Source organism: Fusarium tjaetaba (genome assembly GCF_013396195.1).
Source record: "Fusarium tjaetaba strain NRRL 66243 chromosome Unknown NRRL66243_c0000233, whole genome shotgun sequence".
NCBI lineage: Eukaryota > Fungi > Ascomycota > Sordariomycetes > Hypocreales > Nectriaceae > Fusarium > Fusarium tjaetaba.
In genome coordinates, this window is record NW_023501429.1 from 45,283 (window position 1) to 72,671 (window position 27,389).

General features: G+C 49.4%; 7 protein-coding genes across 7 annotated transcripts; 4 read left to right on the forward strand and 3 right to left on the reverse strand.

Moving 5' to 3' along the window:
* Nucleotides 1–5,141: 5,141 nt before the first annotated feature.
* On the reverse strand, nt 5,142–6,120 carry FTJAE_10108 (plasma membrane YRO2; the record flags this gene model as incomplete). The annotated part of the gene is made up of 3 exons (XM_037342917.1): nt 5,142–5,604; nt 5,653–5,945; nt 5,995–6,120. The coding sequence occupies 3 exons, from the start codon at nt 6,118–6,120 to the stop codon at nt 5,142–5,144; spliced, it is 882 nt and encodes a 293-aa protein (XP_037202826.1).
* Nucleotides 6,121–7,517: 1,397 nt separating this feature from the next.
* Nucleotides 7,518–10,657, reverse strand: FTJAE_10109 (uncharacterized protein; the record flags this gene model as incomplete). The annotated part of the gene is made up of 3 exons (XM_037342918.1): nt 7,518–8,510; nt 8,561–10,302; nt 10,363–10,657. 3 exons carry the CDS (start codon nt 10,655–10,657, stop codon nt 7,518–7,520), a joined length of 3,030 nt encoding a protein of 1,009 aa, XP_037202827.1.
* A 2,886-nt stretch (nt 10,658–13,543) lies between these two features.
* Nucleotides 13,544–14,650, forward strand: FTJAE_10110 (phosphate system cyclin PHO80; the record flags this gene model as incomplete). Its single annotated transcript, XM_037342920.1, has 2 exons — nt 13,544–14,145; nt 14,200–14,650. The coding sequence occupies 2 exons, from the start codon at nt 13,544–13,546 to the stop codon at nt 14,648–14,650; spliced, it is 1,053 nt and encodes a 350-aa protein (XP_037202828.1).
* A 552-nt stretch (nt 14,651–15,202) lies between these two features.
* FTJAE_10111 (uncharacterized protein) lies at nt 15,203–15,826 on the forward strand (the record flags this gene model as incomplete). Its single annotated transcript, XM_037342921.1, has 2 exons — nt 15,203–15,714; nt 15,766–15,826. The coding sequence occupies 2 exons, from the start codon at nt 15,203–15,205 to the stop codon at nt 15,824–15,826; spliced, it is 573 nt and encodes a 190-aa protein (XP_037202829.1).
* A 2,279-nt stretch (nt 15,827–18,105) lies between these two features.
* On the forward strand, nt 18,106–18,575 carry FTJAE_10112 (histone specific chaperone chz1; the record flags this gene model as incomplete). The annotated part of the gene is made up of 3 exons (XM_037342922.1): nt 18,106–18,270; nt 18,331–18,343; nt 18,400–18,575. 3 exons carry the CDS (start codon nt 18,106–18,108, stop codon nt 18,573–18,575), a joined length of 354 nt encoding a protein of 117 aa, XP_037202830.1.
* Nucleotides 18,576–19,310: 735 nt separating this feature from the next.
* On the forward strand, nt 19,311–19,983 carry FTJAE_10113 (ER-golgi snare complex subunit; the record flags this gene model as incomplete). The annotated part of the gene is made up of 3 exons (XM_037342923.1): nt 19,311–19,321; nt 19,410–19,716; nt 19,777–19,983. 3 exons carry the CDS (start codon nt 19,311–19,313, stop codon nt 19,981–19,983), a joined length of 525 nt encoding a protein of 174 aa, XP_037202831.1.
* Nucleotides 19,984–20,369: 386 nt separating this feature from the next.
* Nucleotides 20,370–21,502, reverse strand: FTJAE_10114 (uncharacterized protein; the record flags this gene model as incomplete). Its single annotated transcript, XM_037342924.1, has 2 exons — nt 20,370–21,419; nt 21,467–21,502. 2 exons carry the CDS (start codon nt 21,500–21,502, stop codon nt 20,370–20,372), a joined length of 1,086 nt encoding a protein of 361 aa, XP_037202832.1.
* Nucleotides 21,503–27,389: the final 5,887 nt, after the last annotated feature.

Genomic DNA, 27,389 nt, shown 5'->3' on the forward strand with positions numbered 1-27,389 from the left:
AATACGACGGCGACGGTTACAGTTACAATTTACTTGCGGCCTGGAAAGGGGCATGATGTGATGTGATGTGAGATTTCGGGTCGGAGCATTTCTGTTCTACTGCAAATCTCTTCCTCACCTTGCTCTGCCCAGTCCTGGTACTTACTGACTAGCTGTACTTCAGATTTGGCAGAGCAAAAGTGCAACTGTAGCGTTGCAGCCCGGGTTCGGCAACGGGAATACGTACCCGTAAAGGTGAAGTGCTCCGGGCGACAACAGCACGTTCGTCTGGGATTGGTTTTGCAGCCTCGGCCTATCACAGTTGCAGTCGCAGTTGCATTTGCATTCGACGGTGCAAGCGAAGCAGAAGCACGCAGTGGCATCGCCAAGGATAGATGTGACTGGCTCTCCCGCGCCCACCATCCCACGCTAAAGGAGCCAGATCCCAGCCCAACAACCAGACGATTTCTGAAAGGATACGATATTTGACGAGGAACAAGATGAATGACAAGAAAAGACAAAAAAGAAAAACTACGGCATAAAACCATGTTGCAAATCATTGTCAAGAGTGTATGCATATCTTGATCCCGATGCTGTACAGTACGTTACCGTACTACCCTTTGCTTTATGCAAAGGAAGCTTGCTTCGGACAGACGGGAACCGAGATGTGAAAAAGTACATACAGATCAATTTCAAGGTGCGCCATGTCTCACTATACGATGCGGCGGGCGCAATAGTTCAACATTTACTCTTCATCTTCGAGACCTTTTTACACTTTCCCAGCTGAGTACCGGTATCCTATCCTCTGTGACTCCGATTCCTATCATTGCTCTTTAAATATCATCTCGCTTATTTGACATGTCACTGCCGTTGTTGTCAACCTCTAAATTCGGGTTGTTCATCGTTGTTCTCCATCTCCTCACGTCATCTCAAGGAAAAACACATCCACCAACCTTGATCAATCTTGGCCTTTCTCGACATAGCGTCTCAACTTTCCCCGCTCTCGTGCTTTAGTGCCAGGCTATACATGCGGGATACAGGACCCGGTGCGCGGGAACCCTCATGGATCTCACGGCGCTAGACCATTTGCGTCTCAAGGGTCACGGCTTGTCTCCTCTTTCCTCACTTGAATCTCGCCGTCCCGTACCGTGCTGCTCATCTCCCTTGCGTACTGTGTCGAGCACTGACACCGCCAGAACAATATCCATTAAACACTGGTCCATGGAGGGGAACTAAAAAGACCGCCAGCCATCAACTCTACATCTCTGGCTGGTTTCAGATATAACTCTTGCGCAGAGGCAGGCAACTTGCTGTTGGAAATGTTTGTTTGTGCAATGCATATGCACATATGCACACACGCTGATGCAACTGATGCAACAGCAACACACTAACGTGGGTTATGCCAGGGATACCCACGACTAATCTCCAGCCACGCATATTCTGTCTTTGACTGTCAGTGGCCAACTGTACGATGTGTATGCCCAACTCGACAATCCAAATGCTTGGTCCAGAATCTCTGGAATACGACCTCATGCATCCATGTTTCAAGATTGGCTGCCAGTTGTATACAGCCTAGACAGCCCTTCAGATGCTGTGCACCACACCATCTTCTCTTGTGCCGAGCATCAACTGTCAGCGGCAATGGGATACGTACGTACTCCAAATCCACGTTGTTAACCGCCAGCTAGGACTGGTTGTTTCAGTCGATTATTCCTCGGCTCATACAACCCCATCTATGTTCAGTTATGGATACTTGATCGTTTAATACAACCTTGAGGGTCGCATTGCCCGGACATGGGCTCCGGCAGAGTCATGTAGCCTACCATCCTTGACATTTCACAAGTCATGTCAACAACTCATCTCGGTACTTTATTCGAAACTGCCTAGCTGTCAAAAACATCAGACATTCGCTGGTAGCCACAATGCGCTGACCAACTGGATCACGGCATTCGCTCCATCACGAAGTCTATCAGAACAAAGAAACCCAACTCCCTGGCCACGGCGCTGCGGGTACCATTTTCCTGCATTCCGGTCTCCTCCAGAAATTCACCGTGCGTAAAAAGGTTCTGTTGGTTCCTGGATTTTTCATATTCAGTGTTGGTTTCGTTTCTAGGATTATATCTCTCGGGAGAGGTTTCATCCGGTATTGGACATGCCAGGTCCAGACAAACCAGATCAGATCATGTCTCTCTGTGCCGTTAAATTGCCACGCTCTCGACTCCCCTCCCTGCATTAACCAGAACTAGGTAGCTAGGTAACAACTAACGTCTTGCAGAAATGGGATCTCCTCTCGGTTTACCTTGTCAGCGGGGAACGGGCCGGACGGGACGAATACAGCCTTGCAAGGTTGATTGTGATTAACTGTTCATCATCACCAACAACACCACACATCACTTACACTTTCATATGAAAGTGTTTATTCTCAGCAAATAATGATGAATCACGGCCTTTCTTACTGTGTACTTGCACTTACCACCATGTCTTCAACGCCCGCAGTGCTCAGCTCCTCGCATGAGCATGAGGACCACCAAGTCTCACCTACTGAAATTGTTTGTCTTGATCTGTCGTACGCCACCAACACAGTCATCTACCCCAGCCCTCTCAAATACCTTGATCACAGAATGAAGGGAACACCGCATCAGCCTGGAAGCCCCGGGACGTCATTGTCTTTGCTTTTGGGTGACAATTTCCTACTGAAAATCCACGCGTTTACCCGCCAAGCGGACGCAAGCCTCCAGACCATTCCCGTAGGGCATTCCAATAATATTGGCTTTGAGACATCAGACCATTTTCCCCGTCTCCCAGCCAAAAGGTCTGTGTCTTCGAAAATAGGCTCCGAGGAAGATATGCTCCTGAGACAAGCCGTTTCAACTCAAATCCTCCCTTGAATCGGGACTGACCATATCACAACTCACACCGTTGACGATACCCGCACACGGCTCAGCTCTAGATGTCGAGGCTTAGCTACATACTAAGCTCCAGTAGGCTATCCATTCTCTCCCTGCACTGCCGATCTTGTTGGTCGTTGTCTCAACATGGCGCGGCACGACACGACGCGGGCTTGCCTCTCGATCGGATACTTTCCCTTCTGTCCTCTTTGTCATTTGAGCCCAGAAGCCAAGGCTCAAGCACCACCTTGTAGATTCAGACATGGCCTTTGCTTTTTCTTTCTCGCTCTCGTCTATGGTTGCCCATTGCAAGCCACAATCCAGTTTCTGTCTCACAGCCTGGACTCTGATTTACCCCTCTTCCTGGGAACACCAGCTTCTTGTATCACAGTAAACCTGTCTTGGTCCAATGTCTCTTATCGAGTTTCTTGTGTAAGGGAGCCGGAGCGGCAAGGTAGCGTTTCCCCGCTGTTGGGCATCTGCGGCCGTTGGCATTACCAGCTCACAGGCCGGTCTTCTATGTGAAAAGTTTTGGCTTCGATGATATCGGACGCTACTTGCAGCATACCGGACATATACTCCGGTTCAATTTGACTGCCCTACACATGCCACGAAGTCAATTGAGCCAGTGGCGTCTTTTCTTTTTCGTTGTTATTGATGAGTGAGTGGCCCTGTCTACAAGCTTTCCAGTTACATCGAAGTGTCGAGGATGAGATACTGGTTTTGCTTATTATAGCCAAGCCAGTCTAACAAAGTCAACAACTCGGCTGAAACAGCCACAGTGTATATCCTCACGCGAATACGCAATCCAATGCTCGCTCACATATCCAGAGTGCTATCCTTTGCATAGCATTGGTACATGTTGAAGAAGCCTTCAGTTGTTAGACAAGGTCGTGTAGATCAGCAAACATGCAGCAACCCGCAAACTATCACGTCAACTCTGACGCTCTGCAGAGTCGTGTCTAGGCTCGCTGTGCCACGTCGGTAGGCTCGGGGGGGGCTCGTAGTTTGACAGGCATGGTATGTTGCACCGTGGGACGAAAGAATGGGCCGATGAGAGATGGCACAGTGAGTGAGTATCCGTTGAGTCGCTGGGAGGCGTCCAGCTTGACAGGTGATACTAAGGTATACATGGTAACTGTCACTTCCTTGACAATCAACGGATCTGCTATTCTTCTGTGGAAGACTCTAGTGTCCTTTAGCAGCTTCTTGCCAACATTTTCTAATTCAAAGAGCAATGACGTCTGAATCTCAAGTCCAAACCCTCCGGACTCAGCCGTTTCTCCAGGATCTCAGTAGTCACAGCCTCCATCTTCAATCCCTGGCAGTTAAACTTAGTGCTCCCTGCCCACGTGGAGCTGGCATACCAGGTTCCCTTTTCTTGGGGCGTATGTCTCAGAGCTGTGTGACTATCTCATCCCTTGCGCAAGCCACAGCATAAGAGCGATGTAACGAAAATGCTAGGCATCAAGTCTTAAGAATACTTGAACAATAGAAGTGCAGTAAATAAATGGCGTCTATTGTGGTTGCTGTCTGGGTTAGCACCGGTTGATTAACGCACTGCAGACTCTATACTATGTAGCAGAGGTTGAAGAAATAGTTGCTTGGCAACCGCGAGAGCGCGAAAGAGCGAAGTGGCTTGTCGTGGGGATAGAAGTGACGTTGATCCCGCTTGGCAGTGATAGACTAGACTTGATTTGTCTTGGTTTCATTGAAGCTGTAAAGGGGAACAGGCTTTGGCTGCACTGGAAGTTCTGGAGTGAGACATTCGCTGACCTCGTTGTGTTGATTTGGTTGGTTTAGGGTAGTTTCAGAATCAAAGGTTCACCATTGATGAACATCACTTTCGATGAGGACTACGTTAGTGTGTATAAGTCACTTTATGGATAACTTAAACTATGGTGTTAATGAATGTCTTTATTTGGCTGTCTATTTATTCAGTAGAAACTCTATAGATAACCGAAACAGCTAATGAGTTCCAGTTGTCAATACGAATATGGGAGAATGACAACATTAATGATAATTAGTTATTAAGTTATGTCAACAACATCAACAACCAAAGGGTATCCAACTCCCGTTCAACGAGGGTATCTCAAAAACAATCCGACTCGAAAGATATCTTCGACTTCCCCAAAGTCTTCACCATTATTTCCTCCCATACCTTGACTATATTCGAAATGAGGGTCCTCATAATCACTTATTCATAAACGCACTCATCATTTCTAACAAGCAGATGCTAGTGTCCACAGTCGAACCAGACATGATTGACACATCTTAGACAGCAGCGGTGGCAGTAGCAGGAACAGGTTGTTCAGCCGCAGGAGCAACAGGAGCCCTCTTCTCAGGGAAGACACCATTGCCAGCATTGACACGACCATACTGCGTAAAGTGCAAGTTGAGCGCACCGTAGTCCCAGCGCTTGGACAGAAACATGAAGGCAAAAGCGAGTCCAGGAATCAAAAGGACGTCGAGGATACCAAAGAAGATGAAGCTTCCAGTGACACCAACCACGTTACCGCCGTCAGAGATACCATAGGCGATGGGGTACAGCAACCAGAGGAGGTTCACCCAGCCTGCAAGCATGAGATAGTCCCGAGATAGACCCAGGCGAGCAGCGGATGTTCGGCCGGGATGGAGAGTCTGGAAGGCAAGCATGAGATAGGCGAATGTGCCGAAACCGAAGAATCCCCATTTGTACGAGGTTGTGGTGTATGCGGAGCAAAGGTACGAGATGATCCTGCTGCTGTTAGTATCTGTACGTTCATTTCAGCGAGGAGTGGCTTACCAGATCCAGGCGAGGAAGATGTTAAACAGGATAGTAGCCCAGCTCACACCACTCATAAGTCCCAAAGCCAGAATGATGATGGGGAATGCAACAACCCAGTTGATATACTTGGCAAAGTAGATCTGATATGAGAGGGCACGGCCGAGGTTACGCTGCGTGGGAATAACAGAGTAGGCAATTCCAGAGGCGATGGAGAAGTAAGCAATTGCTCCGACGAAGAGGGCAATTGTGAAGAGGTAGTGGAAGATTCTCTCGTTGTTGCGAGGCTTGAAGCTGAGAGCGAAGTAGGCGAGCTGATGTGTGTTAGTGCTACGTAGTGATATGAGAATAGGGGAAACATACGAAGCTGACAACGTAGATAGCTGTCACAGCCCAGAGCCAGTCTGAACCAGCATCGGAGAGACGAGCGTCACCCGATTGGGGATTGACGTCGAGAGCATCGTTTCGAGCGAAGATGATAGCAGGCATATTGAGTGCAACAAACAATGAAGTCTTCTAACTTTTGGTACTGGTAAACTCTTGTACAATTGATCGGTGACTTGTATGATTTTATATCTCCAATGAAGAACGAGAAAACGAAAACCCAAAGCGAGAGGAGACGCACTCTTATATAGAAGACACCCAAGATCCAATCACCCAGTGAACATCGTCGATGCCTCAACACATTTCACCCAATCTGAGGAATCATTGATTCCACCTGGTCAAGTTTACATCACCCGTTCAATCCCATTGGCTAGTGAGAAGAAGCAAAGAAACCCTCAGAGCGTTGCACTTCTTCTTTTCTCTCTCGGGGAATGACGTGAAAGAGTCTCGCTGTGTATCGGGTACTTACATGTGTATGTGCATGGATTGGATGGACGAGGCTCTGCTGGGGTATGTTGACATCCTTGGCGATACTCAACATGACACGGTCGAACTGTCAGCCAAGCCATCACCTCTCGATGGGTTTAACTTGGCGATTAATTCATTAAACAATCATGAATCTGATGACAAGTATCATCTCTGTCAGTCGGATTCGCAATGTCATTCTCAGTGAATCATCACTACCAACAATGAGGTAACAGTAACAAACACCACAAACAAAAAGCATGTCATGCCACTATCATATCAAGTCGTTTAATTCCGTGGCTTCCGAGTTGTCATGTGGTTTCCATATGCTAAACCCTACAGTCGATCCCTTTCCATGCCTAGCTCAACCCTGCCGAACCCAAAAGAAGACTCACAAGAGGAGAGGTCCCGCTTGAGGCCGGAGCATTTACGCAGACAGGGCTGATTAATTGACGTCAAAGTGACTGCATGTGTATACAAGGTTATTTCAATGTCTCTCTACCTTATTCTCACAACACATCACGCGCGCAACATCTACGACGTATTCGCATATCAAGGCTCTTGGGTATCGAGATTCCTCCACTTTCAATGATGATGTTTCTCTCGGGGTGATAATGTACTGATACTCTCCATAAACCACCGTCATCCTCCCTTCACCGTGTCATTCCACGTTTCATTGCATGGCAACCCTCCGTCATGAACTTGATCCAGCCCAGTCATGCACCCTTGTAGCGTATCAGTCACGAGCAACACACCCTTGCTCCTCTTAGCTTCTTAGCCCCGGCAGATACAGTGTCTGCCGTTAATTCCAGCATATCACCCAAGGAAATGTGACTCTATGCGACGGAAATTGTGACTGCGACTGCAAGCTTACCGCAAATCCCCCCATCAGATATCAATATTCAACCACGCTATGTCAAGAAGAAGCATAATATAGGTTACATCGATGGCCTTTGTAGTCTAGTATACAACACACCATTCCAATCAACGCCTTCCGACACCGCCATGTTTTCTCCGCCATTACCTCGAGACACACCTCAATATCCCGCCTGCTCCATCTGATACGCTGCTGTTTTTGCTCGCTCCCGCACATCTAAATCTCCATCTTGCTTTGTAAGAGCCTCCATTTTGGACTGAAACCCAAGCTTTCGTAGCTCGTGCGCCCTGATAGCACAAGCTTGAGTCTCACCATCGTCATCCTTATAAGTGAGGTTGATGATGAAGTGACATAGCGCTACCCGGACTTCTCGATCTTTGCTGCTGGCCTGCTGCGCCAGAAGTTTCAAAAGATCTGTTTGCGCGATGATCATCTGCTGATGTCGTGAGATGCTCGCCGCGATATGCGTTAGGATGTATATAACGGACACAATAATCTTGCTCTGTGGGTGGAACATCCTGGGCTCTCGGCCACTCGTAACTCGACGGGAAAAAGGTCGATGCACCTTGGGTCGCAGTTTGGATGATAGAATCTCGAACAACCGTTCGCTTCCGAATTCATGCAGCAAATAGTCGATCATCTCCGTTGTCTCATTCGTTGTCTCTGGCGACAGACCACTTCGAGGCCTTCCAATCAGGTTCCGAATCATGTCCAGCCCTTGTTCCTGGATCGCTACATCGTCATTCCGTGCTCTCCGGACCGGGTTTAATTCGGATTCTCGTACCGCTGCGAGCTTGTCTTCAACTTGTCTCAGCCTTGAAGAGTCGGCGGCGTTGAGTTCTCGAAGCATTCCGTTCGATCCGTAAATCCACCGATGGGGCTCGTCTGATGGTTGCATATCCACATCGTCGTCCATATCCAGTCCCGACGCTTCCCGTTCCTTCGCCATCTGCAAGGCCATGTCTTCCGTATCGTCGCAAACCAACTGCTGTAGCCAGTGAGATCCAAGCTCATCCAGGCATGCCTTCTTCAGATCGGGTCCAACGGCATCTACAAAGTGTTTGAGTGCCCACAATCCGTTCAAGCGAAGAGCCGGGTTTTGTGAGTGAGCGTGCTCGCAAAGAACAGTGACAACACCATTCTCGGCAAGAAGCTGTGACAATTAGTTTTCGTACTCCAACAAGATGGTTTCTTAAGACATACCTCTCGCACTGGGCTGACCTCCAGGACCAGGTTGCAGATAGCCGAAGTAGCAGCGATTTGAACAGTGACGTCCGGATGCTTCATGAAGCGGAAGATGGGCAGCGCAACTCCGTGGTCAACCAAGGATGTTCGCAGAATACTGACTGATCTCGAAAGCATTCGAACAACATGACACCCGGCAACGATCACGGAAGCTGGGTTGGCGCCATATCCTGCCGGTTCCCCCTTTCTGGTAGTCTCGGCGCTTGGTTTTTCTGAGCCTCGCTCCTTTGCACTCTGCGGTCTTCTTGGATACTCCGAAAGGGACTCGACAACGTAGGAAACCACATCTTCGGCCACGAATGCCTTTCTGTAGTCTTCTTTACCACCTGCAAGCCCTGCGATGGCCGTCAATGTGCTTTCACGCACTTTGAGTCGGTGAACCAGAAGCTCATTCTGACCCTCCTGACCAAGTTGAGCCACTGGGGAGTTGTTCTCAACCTCCATATCGACATCTGCATGAGGCGACCAGTAATGCGGCCGCGTGCCTTCTCTTACAGGAGTGTAGGCGTGCTTGAGAAGTCGACTTAGCACAGGCACGGCTTCACATTCGTAGGCTGCCTTCTGGAGATACTCGCTGTCTGTAATCATGCGTGCCAAAACCAATGGTGCGCGCTCCAAAATAGTGCGTTTGACCGCATTGTCGACCTCGTTCACATCTGAGACATCTTTATCATTTTTAGCTATCATGCGGACGAGAAGCGGTACCACGAGAAGTCCTAGGCTTGCTTCTCTTTGCCCTTTGCTTGCTACTCCACCTTTGATAAGTGCAGCAAGAATAGCGGAGGCAAGGAGACGTTCATATTCACCTGAGCGCCTCACAAGTCGGACCAGCCAGGGAATAAAGGGACTCTCGATCTCCTCAGCGTCTTCAGGACTCGAACTCAGGGTTTGAAATCGAGGTGAATCCCATATAGCAGACGAGGCGAACTTGCTCAGAGAAGATCGGCTAGATGACTGCGAATCCGAAGAGCCACCTGGTGGTACAGAGCCGTAGGGGGATGAAGATTGGTTTCGGGGTAAGTTGATCGGAAGCATATACTCCATCGCAGTCACTGAATGCTGACGCATGCTGTTAGGGCCTGTTTGCTCGACATCCGGGGTTCCTGCAGGCTCAAATTTGATCAGTGGGAATACAGCAAGGATAGAAGGAGAATTCGCCAGTCTATTTGCCCGATATTTTGAATCTCCCAAAATAGCACCGATAGCCTCAAGTATTGAATCCAATCTTAATGTTTGAGGCGCCGGCTCGGGGAAAGCCTCAAAGAGACCATCATTCTTTGCTGAAGCATCAGCCCCTGGAACAACCTCTCCACGAAGAACCGCAACGCTTGCTAAACGGGTAGCTAGCGCATCTAATACTCCGGATGTTGCCAAAGCTTGTTGATGACGCTCTTCACGGCAAAGTCGAGATATCAAGCCTGCTGCGAGCGAAACTTGCGATTGTAAGAGGATATTCGTAGAAGTGTTAGAAAGCATTGCCCCGAACGAATCGAGGTATTGGGCGGAGAATACGGTATCCGCTAGGGATTCGACATCGATGGGCGAAGATGGCGCCGCCAGGGCAGAAGCATCAGCTATGTCGGTCAATGCCTTGAGGGCTGCGACGACGAGTTGCGGTGCGTTGGTGAACGGCGATACGTTGGCCATGAGGGAGGGAATTGCGCGTGCCGCATGGAGGGGGGCAAGGAAAGCAGGTCCTCCTAATCATGTCCATCAGTAACTATAACCAGGCGATGTCGAGCATTTTGTTGAGAGCATACCGTTCGCAAAGCTCGCCACCAGCTGAAGCGCCTGTAACCTCACATTCTCATCTTCCGATAACGGCCTCTGTGGTAAAGGAAACCGAGAGTCCTTGCCGTTTGGCTTCGCTGGTGACCTGGCCGAGGCCAATGTTCTGACAATTGGATCAAGAACACCCAAGCCAACCCATTGCTCTTTTCTTTGTACATGGCCGATAATTTCATTCTTGAGGGCTCGTAAGGCGTCAGTTTGCTCGGGCAGTGTTCTAGCGTTTCGCAACTGAGCCAGAATCGGGTGGCTTTGCGCTCGAGCCATGATGACGGGTGTATATTAAAATGAGATAGGTCGAAGAATTTGGAGTCGCAAGAGAACGGCGTCGAAGAAGGGTTTTGTATGTAGATGGACCGAATTACGTAGCTGTGGCTGCTATTCAATGGGGTTAACCTAGAAATCGAGGACACTGAATGATGTTGACGCATTCACATCCAACGAAACAATATGCGCTGATAACTCCTGGGACTAGCTCGAGAAGAGAAGAATCGTGGACAAAGTGATTAAAGTTGGCCGATGGCGATACGATAAGTGAGGAAATTGGGTTTCGATGCTGCTGAATTTCAAGTTGTCAATTGTTAAGAAACATGCGAGTTGCTATCAAAGCCAGTCCGGGGAAACATGGCGTCGTAGATCACGTCAAGCAAGGCGGACTCCGAAAGATGGCACGTGCTTCTATCTTATCGCAGTGATAAAGAAATTGATTGAACAGCACTGTGGCTTGAGCAGCCACAGCGCTGGTCGTGGGCCACTGGTGTTGAGCCTGGTATAAGGCATGATGTTGAAGCTATCATGAGTCCTCTTCTAGTTCGTCTGATTTAGTTTTCTCTCTTCAAGTTCATAGGTTTCAGCCGAGTTTGTAAGGCTTTGTGTAACTGGTTTGCATTTCAAGAAACGTGGAGCTCGGTTTCTTTCTATCTTACTGCTTGAGATACGTGGGACAGTTTGACCTGATCATGACTTGACTAGAGAGGGGTTGGGCAGTCAATCACGTTTACCATACTGATATTTATGCAGTAAAGTGAATTGTACCCGTTGATTAAATTACAGCTTCAAATAAACCAAATGATTTGAGCTCAAGTGCGGTCTTATTCTGACTACACAGTATCAAGGGCGATGTTCTCATCCATTTGTACCACATCAATAGACCACTTTGGTTTGATAGCCGTTGGTTTCACAACCACAGTTCGAACCGCGGATTGAATAATCAATAGCCATGGAGGTGTCGTTATCCAGAACTTTAGCAAGGCTGTTCATAGTGGATTCGAAGGCCACCAATAATTCTGGTGATGCACTATGAGAACCCACGAGCGCCTGAATCATAGTTTCGTATACCAACAAATTCAAATGGGCGCTGAGTTGAATTGAACAGGAAATGAAATGGAATGAGGCTTACGAGATGCCATGCGTGAATATGGGCTTATCTTCCATGTTGCCTCATTAGAAGTATCTCGATAGTCGACCGTGTTTGTATGGCACAATCAATTTCTGTTCATTTTATGACAGGTATCAAACCCACAACGGAGGGGCCTTGGAGACAACACTATAAAACCTTCCTCTTTCATCTCAGCTACCCGCGTTAACATCTTAGACCGACTGTTTCGTAGCAACGACATCCCAATGTCTCCGCAAACTCGATCTATCCTTCACCGAGCTCCGATTTTGGAATGATCCGCTCGCGGCATTTGAGCGATGATCTGGGCTGTGGTGATATGCTCCAACCTCTGACGGCTTGCCGTTCCGTCCACGTTGTTGTTTGAGTGGCTCACGAACGTCGAGATACAGGGCCAGGCTACCAGGCTGTACGAGGCTCTTTCTGGGGAATGAGGTGCATCTGGGGTAACGTAAACCTCCTTCGTCTAAGCAGGGACCTTTAAGGTGTCTGACTAGTGGTCTAGTGCTTGAGCGGTATATCCTCATTATGTGACGTGTTATGCTATTGTGCTGATCAAGCCATGCCCATGGCTGAGTGCACAGTCCCCGAACTTGATATTGCTCTGGGAAGAAAGAGGTCAATGGTCAATCACAAGAGCACTTTGTCTACAGTCACGATACTTGCCTTTGCCTGGATCTGGTTTGCTCAAACACACACTGACGCCATTCTTACACCACTAAGGGATTCACCGTGGTCAAGAGATACATGCAAATTCTATCTAACCAATCACCCCGGTTAGTGGCTGGCGTTGGTTCAGGCCTCTTCTCTCGCTTGAGACCCCTGGAGAGGGGGAATCATCAAGCTTTGAGAAAAGATTCACCCATCTCGGGCCTGGACCTATTGAAAGATTTGCTGTTCAGTTTGCCATCCGACCCGAGTCATTCTGCCAAGGTCTGCCAAGGCCTCGTCCAGTGAGCAGATGAGCCTGCTAGGCCGTTGAGCCAGTGACTAACAACCGGGCCTCCACTGGAGAGAAATTCTGCAGGGCAGCCGACCTGAGGGAGTGAGAGCGCGGTCCGGTCTCCATCCAGAGCAAAGTTGTACAGTTGCTTAGAAAAGTCTACGTGCTGTAACATCTGCTGCCCATATCTTGACCTGTGGACCCCCCCGGCCCCGGGCTTGTCCGGTTGATTTATTTCCCACTCACCTCACTTCCACCTACCAATGCCAGGCTTGCTAGCCCACCTTCGTCATCCCAAACTCTTTGTGCGCGTGTCGTATCGTTTCTGACAAACATCTGCCACTCTCAAATACCATACCACCCTCTACGGAGTAGTTACCGTGCCATACCACCTTGAACAGCCCAGGCCACTTTAGGATCTCTTGCTAACCCTCTAGCTTGATATCCTTCGGTGAGCGTTCTTGTCCATAGCGCAGTTCCTGACACTGCAGATTGCGCCAGTGTCGCGCCCACATGGATTGGAATCGATCAAACGCTATGATCTAATTCGCGATTCCACTAACCCCATACTTGATTTATCTACTGTTCTGAGTTCAATTTCCAACTTCAACTCCTTCGTTGCCATTTTCCAACCTTGAAAGACCCTTGTCTTGCTTTACCGACATTCAACATCGCATCTTTTCAGCCCTACCAAAAACGCAACACAACGCAACCCAACCTAAGCCAATCGCACACTACTACTTCAACAGGCTCAAAACCCCTCGATCCTCCAACCGTCCCGACGAACCGACATCTCGACGATGCGCCGCAAATCATGCTGAAGACGTCTCCAGCCTTGTCCGCCTCCGCCAATGCCTCGCCTACCGCTTTTCGATATGCGACCTCGTCCCCTCAGCACTCCTCAAAGCCTTCGCCAGCTCTCCGGCGACGGCCTTCTACCCGCTCCGACACTCCATCGTCCGCGGACGCTATGAAGTCTTCTCCAATACAGCGTCCAAGACAGTATGTCGCGAGTGACTCTGGTATACATGGCTCGCCCGAAGTCCAACGACCGCCTTCATCAATTCCTCAAAAAGCCTCTGCGCATCCTGCACAATCACCTGCCCCCTCACGCCCTTCTCAGGATCAGACTGTGCAGCAAGGCCAAGGTCAAGCACTAAGCGGGGTTTCACCAACTAAACGTCGAAGCTCTCCCCCCCCGACCAATTCAGATGCTATTGCTACTGCGAACTCTTCACCACAGACGAGTAAACGTGCCAAACCTGCTACGCCGCCACCAAAAGTGTTGCCAGATCGTTATGAGCTCTGTGCTGTAGAGGATATGGTAGAGTTGGTTGCGCATATGTTGGCAGAGTTGATCGCTACGAATGACGCCATCCGAATCTCGAATGGCGGACTTACACGCTTTCACTCAAGGTAGATTGCGGCTCTGCTTGTTCGGATTTAATGGATTTAGCTAACATTCTACAGAACCGCACCTGGAATCTCAGTTCGAGATTACCTCCACCGTTTGGCAAGACATGCGACCCTAACACCGCCGCTTCTCCTGGCCATGGTTTACTACATTGATCGGCTGTGCGCCATGTACCAGGAATTCACCATCAATACGTTGACTGTGCATCGATTCTTAATTACTGCAGCCACAGTCGCTGCTAAAGGATTATCAGACTCTTTCTGGAACAATACCACTTATGCTAGGGTTGGTGGCGTTCGAGTAGCAGAACTCAAATTACTAGAGTTGGAATTTCTCTACCGAGTCGACTGGAAAATTGTTCCAAACCCTGAAGTCCTCGTGGCTTATTACAAGGGTCTAGTGGAACGAACCCCTGGCTATGTTTTAGAATCGGATGGTTCAGACGACGAAGACGAAGATGAGGATGATGACCCCGAAGACGGAGAGAATGAGCCTTCGGACAGTTAGACTCGACACCAATTGGTTTTTTGTTTGGCATCGAGGCCAACAATCCCTCCAGCTTCTAGGATTACCCAACCAAGTGGGCTGTGCAGCAAGGAGATTTTTCACTAATTGCATTAACGGAAACATGACGAGAGGAAAAGAGTTGATTCTGCATAGCACTGCATTTACAGGCGTTGGGGACAAGGGCGGTTTTATTCCGATTATATTGAGAGGGTACACGGATGGGAAGGAATGCAAGGGTTGTATTATGTCAAACTTTTTGTACGAGAGCGTCTAGACTCAACTGTGAGCATTCACTGTAATCTGCATTCTCATGATTAAAAACTTCCTGATCAAACTGATCAGAGCTTTGCCTGTTTTGCCCTATGTCTAGATACTGGTATCAACTGTGCATGTCCATTGTTCGTTAAAATAGATTAGCCGACAATCTACCGCCTCATACTGAAGCTACATGCCAGGAGGTACCCATGTGTCGTTTCCAAGCTCCAGAGCTGCCATACTCACCATCCATCAACTACATCACCAATCAAGGCGAATCATTGCCCACTGCTCGCAATGAGGATCACAACCTTCCTATCAACCATCTGCGCCGCCGCGCTCGTAGCCGCTGAGCAGCGCACAGCTCAAGTCTACATCCAACCTATCCTATCCTCACCCTCGACACCTCAAATCCTAGCTGAAGTCGCCTACGACGCCGCCTCACTCATCTCCACCGAGATCGTCTCCTACGAGGCCCCTGAGCTGCCCGAGACCGCATCCCTCGTCCGTGTTGGCATCTACGACCCCAAGTCTTCGCGCTGGATTGCTGGTACAACTGCTGCCTCAACGGAGAACTTTGACCGCGGTTACGCGCCTACGATATTACTCTCTGTAGATGAGAGCGGTGATGTGCGCAGTGTGGCGCTTAAGGGTGTGAGAGTCGATGCTGGCCAGACAAGAGACTTTGGACCCAAGGCTATTGTTATCGCGGAGAAGAAGGGGGCTCAGCCTGAGTTGAACAAGCCGGTTGTGCTGTCACCAAACGGCAAAAAGGCAGCCGAGGAGGAGCCCAAGTCTCTTTTGCAAAAGTAAGTATTGTTGATTCGAAATGGGAGAGTAAAATGCTAACGTTTCAATAGGTATTGGTGGCTTATTGCTATCGTGGTTGTCATGTCGATGGCCGGTGGAAACGAGAAATAGACTTACATATGCAAACTGACGACTCTAACCAACCATTTTCCGCCAACCATTTCCTTTGAATCATCGTGACTCATATTGTTGAAGACCCAGGCATTGGGGTCTGTGAGTTGCACGTGTGTCTGCGCCTACATGAACGTGATGATCTTGGCCCTGGCTCGTTCTTCTCTCGTATGCACACTGTTTAGACTTTATAGCTGAGGTAAGTCGGAGAAAAAAGGGGAAGGGGGATACCCTCGGGCTTTGTCATCATCATCGTCAACGCCCAGTATGACTTCATGCTGGAGGACTTTGCCGCTGGAGATCCGGCTCCGGATCCTTGAGCTTGCCGAGTATCGCATTCCTTTGTGCAGAGATGAGCTATTCTTGTTGAAACAAGCCAAAAGCTCGGAGAACCCCTTACTATAGCAAAATCTTCCTATGGTATTGGATATGACTGACCAATAATTCTTGATATACAAAGCGTGTTGGAAGAGAGTTGCCTTGAACTCGAAGTCCTTCCAAAAGTTCAGATTTCTCATGCGTTGACGTTACAGAGAACTAATTCAGCACGTTTGTCAACACATTGAGCTTCCAGCGTATGGAAAGCAGCTTGGCTTGGAAGAGCGTCATGAAACCATGAAATCAAACCATACAGCTACCAGGAACTTCTTTTCAAAGCTCTCCCCTATGTTGGGCGGCCCCAACGAGGAGTGTTCTTTGACCTTGGAGTTCACTATTCAGTCTACAAGCGACTCACGTTATCGGTATTCGCACCTTCAATTCGATTGAAACGAAACCCGCCATGATTATGCCAACTCGATTATGTGACGAGGGCCACCGAAGTTGCGTAACAACTTCAGCCCCAAAGAGCTAGAGTATTGTGGATATCTAGGAAGATTGTTTGCAGTATTGAAACCGACATTCCGGCAACTGGTAGTCCTGGAGGTGCCTGTGGCCAAGAAGTTCATCATGCGCGGTGAATGCCGCCCATAGACACTGAGGCATTGCTTGCGAAGTTTCCTCCGCTTTGAGAGTTTCGTGTGGGAGCCATCACGTCTCCATTGGGGAAACCGTCATTCCATACCTCATGGTCTGCAGTGTGTAGCTTTATTGTCGCAGTTAGCTGACGTCTAATAGAACTTGTATCTATTTTCGGTAGTAGTTTCCCAAGGACTTATTTTCGAGGACTTCAATGTCGCATTTGTCTATGGCGCTGACCGGCCATACAACCTCAATCATATTCGTCTCATGGCAGATCCTGAACTTGCCGCAGCACTCGCGTGGAATTTCCGGACTTACACGGCTTTATAGCTAATACATGTTCAATGCCTGGGACTTCTTCAACGACTATCAGAAAGATCGGGAATGGCAGCACTCAGAATGGATAGGTCTGACTCCTGCCTTGCTTGCTCCTTGTTCGAGTAACGATAAGATCAGTGAACTTATATGTGACTAGCGAGTTGTCCTTAGTATGCCGAAGCTGCAGCCCGTTTGCATTCCGGAATCGGCAGAAAAGCATCGCAGCAGGCTTCTTCTACCCCAAGAGAGACGCATCTATGATATGGCAAATATACAACCTCGTGTTCCAGAGGCATGAATGTGTTCTTAAGGACCCTCTCATCGCCTTACGGAAGATTTTGGATCCTCATTTGATCGAGTCTCATGGCGATACCACAGTACGACTTGATTTACCGGACGGTACTGTGGACACAATATCTCTAGAACAGATATGCGAGGAGAATCAGTAGATTGCAACGGCCATAATTCTTGAATAAGAGAGCATTCTGTGAATGAGAAAATGCATTGAAGACTAATAAAGGAGGCATATTATGAGGGAGTCAGAAAACTTCTAATATTAATTAAGAATGCTACGATATACTGATCTAGAGGCTTATTAAGATGCGATATGCTGAACTGACCTAAGTCATTTTATTGATATATAGAAAAGGTCCTGAGTTTTCTTACCTCGCCTTGCCTATCCTTGTCCCGTTGACCTTGAAGGCAGTACTACTAGGTATTGAGTGTTCTAACAAATCATGTGGGAGACTTGGCATACCTTAGGTAAGGTTGTGCTGCTAGTCCATATCGGGCTAGATCCATCAGCTCATCCTCCACTGGTTGCCATGGATATTAAGGGAACAAGATCTGGGTCGCACTTGCAGCTCAGCACCCGCAGCTCGCGCCGCATTTCAACCTTTGCATACATCCACTTCGTTCACCTCTTTTTGCATTCACACCGCTGCCAAACAACATCGCACTTTTCACTCCTTGACTATTCGTGAAGCAATACCGACGCAACGATGGCCGACAACAACGCTACTCTTCCCCAGGATCCTTCCCAGGCCCAGGGTGCTGCCTTTGCCGAGGAGAAGGGAAAGGGAAAGGCTCCCGCTGAGCAGATGACTGAGGACACTGCTATGGATGAGGATGATGACGATGACAGCGATGATGATGATGAGGAGGAGGTATGTGCTGTCGTCCTCCGTTACTTGCTTCTCGACAATTGCTAACATTGATTTTATTAGGTCCCCGAAGCTGGTAATTACACACGCCCTGCAAAACCCAGTCTATGAATCAAGCTAACCCGCGCGCAGATGAGGAAGATGGCTTGGAGGAGATTGACCCCAGCAACATCGTCGAAGGCCGCCGTACTCGAGGTGCCCAAATTGACTTCGCCAAGGCCGCCGAGCAAGTCCCTGCCGACGACGAGGATGAGGAAGACGATGAAGACTTCCAGCCCCCCAACGAGGACACCAAGATGTCTGACTAAATGCACGTCATGACCTCATCTGATGGATGTTCATGGAGGGGACAGTACGATGTTATGAATTTTGGAACTGAGCAAAAATAAAAAGGCGTGGGCGCGGATGATTATACCTGTTTACCCTGTCTCTGGGCTTGGGGATCTAGGCGGCACGGAGTCGTGGATAGCATCAGCCACCTTTAGCATTCAACCGCTTGCATATGTACTGTACGCGTGTAGTTACAGGCATTTATGAGCAATTTGAAATGACATTAATACAGTCAAACCCCTTGTGCAAGATGAATGTTGAGATGCTTACCACGCGCTGATTTGAGGAATTACCTTACAGCTGTGCTGAAGCTCTGCCTGCTCTGAGCTCATGTGCCATGTCTGACTCACTTATGTCTACCATCCACAGTAAAACCATTATACTCGTCATTGTATACGTAATTAAGTGCCCAACTCAACAACAACTCGACTTAATGATCGTGACTTGTCCTCAAGTCGAAATTCAACACCGAGCTTCAGACCATGACACGGGATTGGACAGCCCCTCGGTACGTATCCTCCGTCCTCCCCAATCCAATGAGCCAGACCGCTGTCATCAGCTAAGAGAACACCTAAGAAAAACAACCAGGGTATCGTAGGGGGGAGGACCCAAGATTCGCGAACCCCTCGATAATTTTCTTAATCTTCATCTCCTTCATACACAAACCCCTTCTTGGTTTGTCTCCCCGGCTATCTGGTCTCGACAGAATAGTCATGGCGCAACGGTACGACGCTCCTTTGCAGATGGTGGCAAATCGCATCATCGGAACTCGAACAATCGATTCGAGACAGAATATTGACAGCGCATCATAGATTCGGTGCATCGTCGCTTCATCAGCGCGACTCTCGCAGCGCTCTCTTCGAGGGCTATACCGGTGACGCAGCATCTCGACGACCCGTTAGCGCGAGCCCAAACCGAGGATACGGCTACGGCGGATACGGAGCCCCCTCGCCTTCGCCCCTTGGACAGGGAGGTTTCGATGCATCAAGACCTGGTTCGTTCCGCTCTGCGACGCCGAACAAGAGGGGCCAGTATAGCGATGCGGTGCTCAATGAGCTTGAGAGCCAGAACGATGCGCAGGTGGAGGGTATTCTTGGCAAGGTCAAAGTGTTGAAGGATGTGAGTTTTACTCCTTTCCAAGGTTTGTTGGTGGTGTAGGAGCTGACAGTTGGGTGATAGATGACGGTTGCGATTGGAGACGAGATCCGTGAGTCCTCGGCGCTGGCGGAGAAGATGAACGATAGTTTCGACTCGACACGCCTGCGACTTCGTGGCACTATGAACCGCATGCTTGTCATGGCTCAGCGAACTGGTGTTGGCTGGAAGGTCTGGCTCATCTTCTTTGCCGCTGTGATCATGCTTTTCATCTACGTTTGGCTATTCTGATCTCGGGCTCTACACACGACACGACTCGTATCATCGACTTAAGAGCATGGGCAGACATTGATTGAAAAAGAGAAAAAGAGCTGTACGATTTGCATTCTGAATCGGCGTTTGGATGGGCGTTTTGTAATTTACAATAATGCATGATAATCGGTGATCTTGGCAGACACGGGAGAAGCATCACATCACGCAACGATCAAGTTGCCCTCTACAAAGGTTGTAATCACTTCTGGGCAAGCCTGTGGCAAGCAGCCCGTCTTTCACCTACATATCGAAAGACGGGAGGCGCTCAATTTCAATTCTGCTTTGATAATGAACAATGAATGGGTATATAACACTGCTGTCTGAACTAGTCTATCTGTTGGTCGTGTCGCATTAGTCGTAAAGTGCTAGCCGTGACGGGCTCGTCGTCCAGCGGGACTGCTCTGCATAAAACTACTACCGTCTTGAGAGAGAAGGTTGCTTAGATCCATGCTGGCGCGTGGATGTGCCATGCTAGAACGGCCCTGGAAGGTAGGCGACATAGGACGAGGGAGTGTTGCGGAGCGAGGTGCGAAACTAACGTCAACATCGTCTTCATCATCCTCCTCCTCGTCGTTGGATGACTCTTGTTCGCTACTGGAGATTTCAGCTTCAGAGTCGGTATGCTCGTAGCCGCCGCTCTCAGCCTCAGGGATATCTTCGTCAAGATCGGCGTCCATGTCCATGCCAAGGTCATCGTCTTGCGCGAAGTCTTCCTCGTCGAGAAGATGGCCATTATCCTCTTCTTCTTCGAGTTCTTCGGTGTCGCCATACATGTCGTTAGCATCCGGCTCACCGCGGACAAGGGCTTCGCGAAAAGCGTCGTCGCCCATCCTCATACGTGCTTGCATGAGGTCGTTCTGGCGCTCTGCTCTCAGAGCCTCATCATCTGTCTCTTCACCATCTTCTTCATCCTCTTCCTCGTCGTCATCATCCTCTTCGTCATCGTTCTCATTCTCCTCGTCGTCGTCGTCGCCGAAAGCATATCCTTCTTCATCCGCATCAGGAATTTCATCGTCTAGATCCTGAGCTCCGTCAAGCTGAACATCGTCCATAGTACCCTCGCCAGGCATATTATCCGCTTCAGCTTCAGCTAGTTCTTGAGCTAATTGTTCTCGGCGCATTGCTTCTTGGTGTTCTTCTTGCTCCCGTTTCTCCTCACGCATCTGGTGCAATGTCTTAGGAACACCTGGGGGTTTCAGCCAGCCGCTGCCATAGTTCTGAACGTTCAGTCGTCTTCTCTGCATGTACTGTTCGTCTGCGGCCAGCCGAGCGAGAGATGATCGCTCAATGAGCTTTGTCCGTTGCCGAGCCTGGTTTGCGCCATGTTGAATGTTATGTGTATCACCGCTAAAGTCGTCGAGAGGTCCAGGTGGGGTGTAAGGACTGCGAGAAGATCTGTACCACAAAGAATGCGACTAAGTGTATTAGCATTTGTATTTGACTACATCCATAACAGCCTTACGTCTCGCGGTGTGAAGTCTGGTAGTGTGGTGAACATGACAGCCAGGTCAAGACGCGGTCGCGTCAAGCTGTTAGGTGTAGCTATTGATGTTGTATTGACATGGCATTTCCAGGACAACCTTAAGTTTCCTCTTACGAAATGGCGGGGCAGTTCCCGCCATAAACGCGCTTCAGCGCCTAATAGCCGCCATTGGTGGGAGCACGTTGTCGAAACAATGCAACATTACTCCGTACAAGCTTCACAAAATGGCAATGAGTTGAAGGATTTGACAGGGTTCTTGATCAAAAAGTGATATGTGAATTATGAGACCTGAGTTTGGCTGGCTGTGACCATCTCCGGTCAACTAAACACTACATCGAATACGGCTGAATATTTTTTCAGCGGCTGGGTCGGCTTGAAATGAGCGGTTTATAGCAGAGGGCAACACCTTGCTTGTTCTAGACTCATGTCTCTGATCTGGGAAATGAAACCCCCAAAGAGCGACTGCAACTCTGTCGATCTGAAATTGAACTGAACTCACCGCCTTGAGCCAAGCTTATGATTTCCCTTCGGAGACTTTCTGATACGATCAACAATGAGGCTGCAGGGAGAGTCGGTGGTTTATTCATTTTGTTTGGTAACCAAATCTTCGATTGCTGTGTGCTGTGTCTTGTGCTGCTTCAGCATTGGATGGATGGTATCTGGACAAACTCCTGCAACGTCGCTTGCATTACTGCCCTGTACCGTACAGCGCTAGACCCTTGCTTCATGCAAAGAATTCGTTCCATACCTTGGTAGGTAAAGTAGCTCGTAAACTATCTGTAGCAAAACTTGAGTTGGACATCGGAAGAAGTCGGAATCGGGAGTGGGAGGCTCCCTAGCAAGCAGTGAGCACAGCAAAGCATCCATAGCAACTCCGGAATTTGGCCGCAAAGACCGTCGGCCTCTCTCCGTCGGCCTCGAACTGAATGAGGTTTTTTGTTTTTGCTCTGGATCTTCGGGGATCGGGAAGTTGGACTCTGGGCATCTCTGGTTCATAGGCTGAACGAAGCCATGTCTACGGATTGACGGCTCCGCAAGCCCGTAATGGAGATGCACTGCACTTACTGCACACAGCCCAGCCTAGCAATGTAGGCTACAGCGACAGCAGCAATAAGAGCAGTGCAAGTTACATGAGATGCCGTTTAGCACCGCCGAACTCGCTGTGGTCCACAAGCAGTCTCCGCTCGAGGCAAACCAGCCAGCAACTCGCTTTTATTTATAATCTCTCAACTCTTGATTTGAGCTCCTTTCGGGATCCATTCGCCCGCCGCCGTTTTAGCATATTTTATATGCGGTATCAACGCCGAGAGATAAGCAATTGTGGCTCCCCGCGCTAGGAAATACGGCCAACGCGAACGAGATCTAGTAGCATTGGACTGGATCCTTCTGAGTCTTGACTGTAATGCGGCCGAGACGAGTTGAGGGCGTACGTATTCGTGAAAGACATATGCTGTCATGTCTAACGGGGGACAAAGACCGTACTCATCATGCATCGGGGAGCAGTGACTTGAGATCCGTACAAAACTCCTCAGATGTTGTCTGTCTTTCCCCAGACCACATGTCTTCACAGGCCTTGCAACCATTGGCCTCTCAGTGTCGTACCGGTTCGAATTGCCCATCTCAGTGACGTCTTTCATGCAAGCCCACTGCAACTGCAACACTTCAGAGAACCTAACCTCGCAGGCAGGGTCCCCGCAGGGACTCCCGAAGCATGGTGAGACAGGTGCATCTGCGCGATGGCGTCGACTAGAGACGGCGCTAGACGATCTTCTACCCTTGGCACGCTTTGGCTGCCGTGTGCGTGGTGTGCACGGCACGAGCTTGTTCCGTTTTAGTGCACCTGGAGAGATAGTAAACGGTGGTTGGCTCGAGATAAGAAACGACTCGACTTTGGAGACGCTGATTGGTCGCCTCTCTTAATTTTATGTTGTCCATCTTTTGACTGTGAATCTGTGAGATAATGAGGTGACGGCGATGAACATCACACGTGTAAGTGCCTCCCATCAGCGATCCAAAGCGCTGACTCTGACTCCGAGAAGCAAAACGCTCACGTTGGGGGTCCATGTCCTCGGCTGGCTCTCAGATGCGCTCGGCGACTCTCAGAAACATCCCGAGATCCCAGGGCATAACTAATTTCAAAATTCAACTCCACTATGCAGTGTGGCCTGCTTCTCACGCGAGTCCAAGAGGGATATTCCATAGCGGTAATGACCGCAGTTGACGCAAATAACAGGGCAGGGAGCCGACTCTAATTCTTTCAAACGTTGTAATGCTTGCGTCGACGTGGCATACCGACAGGCAGAAACAAGCAAGACAAGGTGGAAGATCATAGCCAACCTACAGCCTAGATGATAGTCACTCTGTCACTTCACGTACCACACCAAATTACAACAAATGAATTTTAAGGTAGCAATAATCTGGCGTTTGCATGTACGTAGGGACACTGGTTAATGTAGTGAGTGGCACACGGACGGGATCACATCTCAAATCTCGCACAGAGAACCAGATGCAACACCAGCATCCAGCTACTCGGACTGAAGTGCAGTGTAGGTAGTGCAGGATGGGGGTTGATAGACGAATCAGGCCCATCTCAAGCTCCCCCGCGCAACATCTGTACGTCAAAGGTCCCGCCCCAGGTTCACAAGGACACTGATGCTCATGCCTCATGCCTCATGGCTCCTCAGTGCTGCTCGTAGAGACGAGACAACGTGGGCGCGACATCGGACTAGCTGGGCTTTGAAAATGGCAAGCCATGATTGGTGTCGCAAGTTGGGATGTTGAGCTGATCCCTGCAGAGGAAGGTTTAACGTTCCAGCCGGCGTCGCACGGATTCGCAGCATCTTCCAGCCATTCGGCGCCATCCATTCAGACCCTGGCACTCTAGACACCCTAATCCATGAACTCGAGGCGCTCGTCGGGAGTCAGAGTGCGGTCGTAAGTGGTTGGCTCATCGTTAGCGGCAAAGCAGTCCATCCCTCGGCCGTATTTCTCTTACACGAAACCATGTTGCAAAGCTATTCACAGATTGACAGCTCGGCGAATAGATATGCGATAATAGGTAGCTGTAGCTGCCTATTAGCCTGTGCTTGATTGGACGCAATAACGAGGACATAGCCTCTCCGCGTCGGTTAAACAGATCAGATTAGGCTCCATGAGTGCGGAGAGCGGAGCATAGCGGAGAGGAGCGATTTCAACGGAAAACAGGAGCGGCGGAGGGTATTGCGGCTATGGTCCAGGGTGGGAACGTCGGAGAGGAAACAACGGCAAATGAGGCCATTCATGAAGGTTGATATTTGTATTAGAAACAAATTGACTGGCTGTAAGAGGCTGACCGAGCTACTGACCGCTAAACTACAATTTTACGGGGTTGCAGATGGAACGCACCTAGTCGTCAGGTCAGGTCAATGGAGGAGGTTCAAAAGTCAGGCAACGATCATGGAGTGGGTTGATTCACAACGCGGGGAGTCAATACTATTATGAGGGGATCCATGGGGAATTACGGAGTACCCTGTTAATTAATCAGGATACAAGCATGTATCGAAACAGATACATCTTGCCACTATTCGATTGAGCGACATGTACCCTTTTTTCGAAGACGTAGTTGTTGGCAGATCTCCACCCTCCAAGATTGTAGATCAGAAATAGAGGGCTGCAGCAACACATTTCCTATTCTGACTCGTCTAATATGCTGCGTTGTGCATCTGCTAGCACATTGATATTCAAAAAGATGTGCGCGTTTGCTTTCGCCTCCAAAGAGGAATCTGCCGAGGATGCAGGCCGATCTACGGAGGAGGGTGAGCGGAACGCGGCGGACGGGCGCACCTCAAGGCTTAAGTCGAGGGCTTCAAAACTGAGTTCGGAGGAATTTCCGAAGTGTGAGAACGGGAAGTCCGTAAGGTGATTTAGAATACAAAGCATAGAGAAATAAGGGATAATGGTATGGATAGTTGGGATTTGATACAAGGAAGAAAGGTGTTGGACGAATCGCGGAGTATGGGACGGCATGTACAGCATGATAAATTTGGAGAATAACACGATGCTTGAGAAACAAGCCATCCCTAGGCTTCAGCAACCCTTACACCTTGTGTAACCAGCATGTCAGCGGAAGAGATACCGAGAGTAAGAGGTGAGACGAGATGTCCTGAGCTTCCTAATGCTGATGCATTGGAAAGGTGATGTTGCTCAAACAGTGGCATGTCAATGATGGGAGCGTCGTACAAATGCCTGTAACCTCATTTGCTTGCGGCTGTTTCCTGGCATGTGCGTTTTCTTCCTCCTCCTCTCCCCCAATTCCCGTCTACTCTACTGCATGTGGGAAACGGTAGGGAAATGGGGCCACGGTAGGGTCCATGCCGTGCGCCCACCTCGAGTTCGGAGCCAGCAGGCCGAGGACAGGTTCTCGAAAGAGTTATAGGCGAATGATGGCTTGTGAGGACTGTTATTCTTTTGGAATTGTATTCAGGATGAGGTTAAGGAAAAGCAGAGCTAAGTAGTACACAAGGGAATTGATGAAAGCCAACTTTCATGTGAAATGCCATTTCCTGACGTCCATCATACCTAACTTTTGTGTCTACACAGGGTGCTTTTCAAGCCATCAACATCATCAACATCATCGGTCCCCCCACTGCGCTATGCACAACCCCGGTATCTCGCTCTGACGCCGCATTCTCGACCTCGACCATAGGCTCTCTCCAAGCCCTATTCAAGATATACACCCCTACCGAGCTAGCTTTCCCCCTCATATACACCCCTCTCCCTGGCGGGTTCCTCCCCTCCACGCACGCCGTAGCCGCTCCATTGGATTTTTTTTGGTGTTCGCTTGTCCATTTTCCCTTTCGTGGGGCTTTTTTTTTTCTGAGCTGCTCCGAAGCTGGACCCAGTTGGATTGACTCAAGAAAAAGAGGCAGTGAACCATTGAGCTGTCACAGTTACTGCTCTTGTTACTCGAGCTGCTACTGGACTGGCCTTCTTTTGCTGGACGGCTTCGGACATCAATTCCCCTTCTCCCGTGCCCTCCACTCTCACTCTCGCTCCCACTCATCTCCCGCCCATTCATAAAAGCAGAGCTATTGCCCTCCCCCTCCAACATTTTCTCTTTTCTTGATCTCTTCTTCCTACTGCCACTGCTCTGTCCTCTCGCGTTCGCCTCTCCTTAGAATCTAACGTGCCATCCTGCCTGCTACTGCACTGCAAGCCAGTCGCCTTTTGATACCCATTCGTTTTACGAATAACCTCTTTGGTGAAGAGGACCACCACTTGGTAAGTTTGTGATGAGCACTTCTTATCGAAAGCAACAATTTCCCGCCAGGAGCCGAAATGGATTCACTTCTGCATCTCCCACGACACCTGGTGCAGCTCCTCGACACAAAACCATCTGGATAAACGATATTCGGGCCATCGCTGCTCATTCTTGAGACCTGAACTGGCGACCTACCGAAATCACATGTCTCAGAGGACAAGTGAAGGCAACATTTCTGGCGGGCTAGCTTTACGGGCCTCTCCGATTGCGCTCCTCTGGCATTGGTGGCATTTGTTTCCATTTCCAACAGTTGGTGGCATCGCTGCAGTGACGTCCGTCCCCAGGCGCCTCTTCGGCCCCCCTTGTCTTAGCCGCATGGCTGCATGGTTAGGTTGTTAGCATTGCACAGTCCATCATTGGCCCTGTTGCTCTAAAACATCCCACTCCAATGCAGCCAGGACAAGTGCCCCGCCCGGCAGACCGCCGATAATTTGGTGGGTCGATGGCCCAAATAAGACAGCTCAGAAGCTTGGTCGAGAGCCTGCATTGTCTTGAAGTGGATGTTATGATATGGACACTTCAGCATTGTCATGGCGCTGTTCTCTCGAGGATGCTACACAAAACCGTTCAGCCAGAAATAGAGGCTGCAGTGAGAGCTGCGGG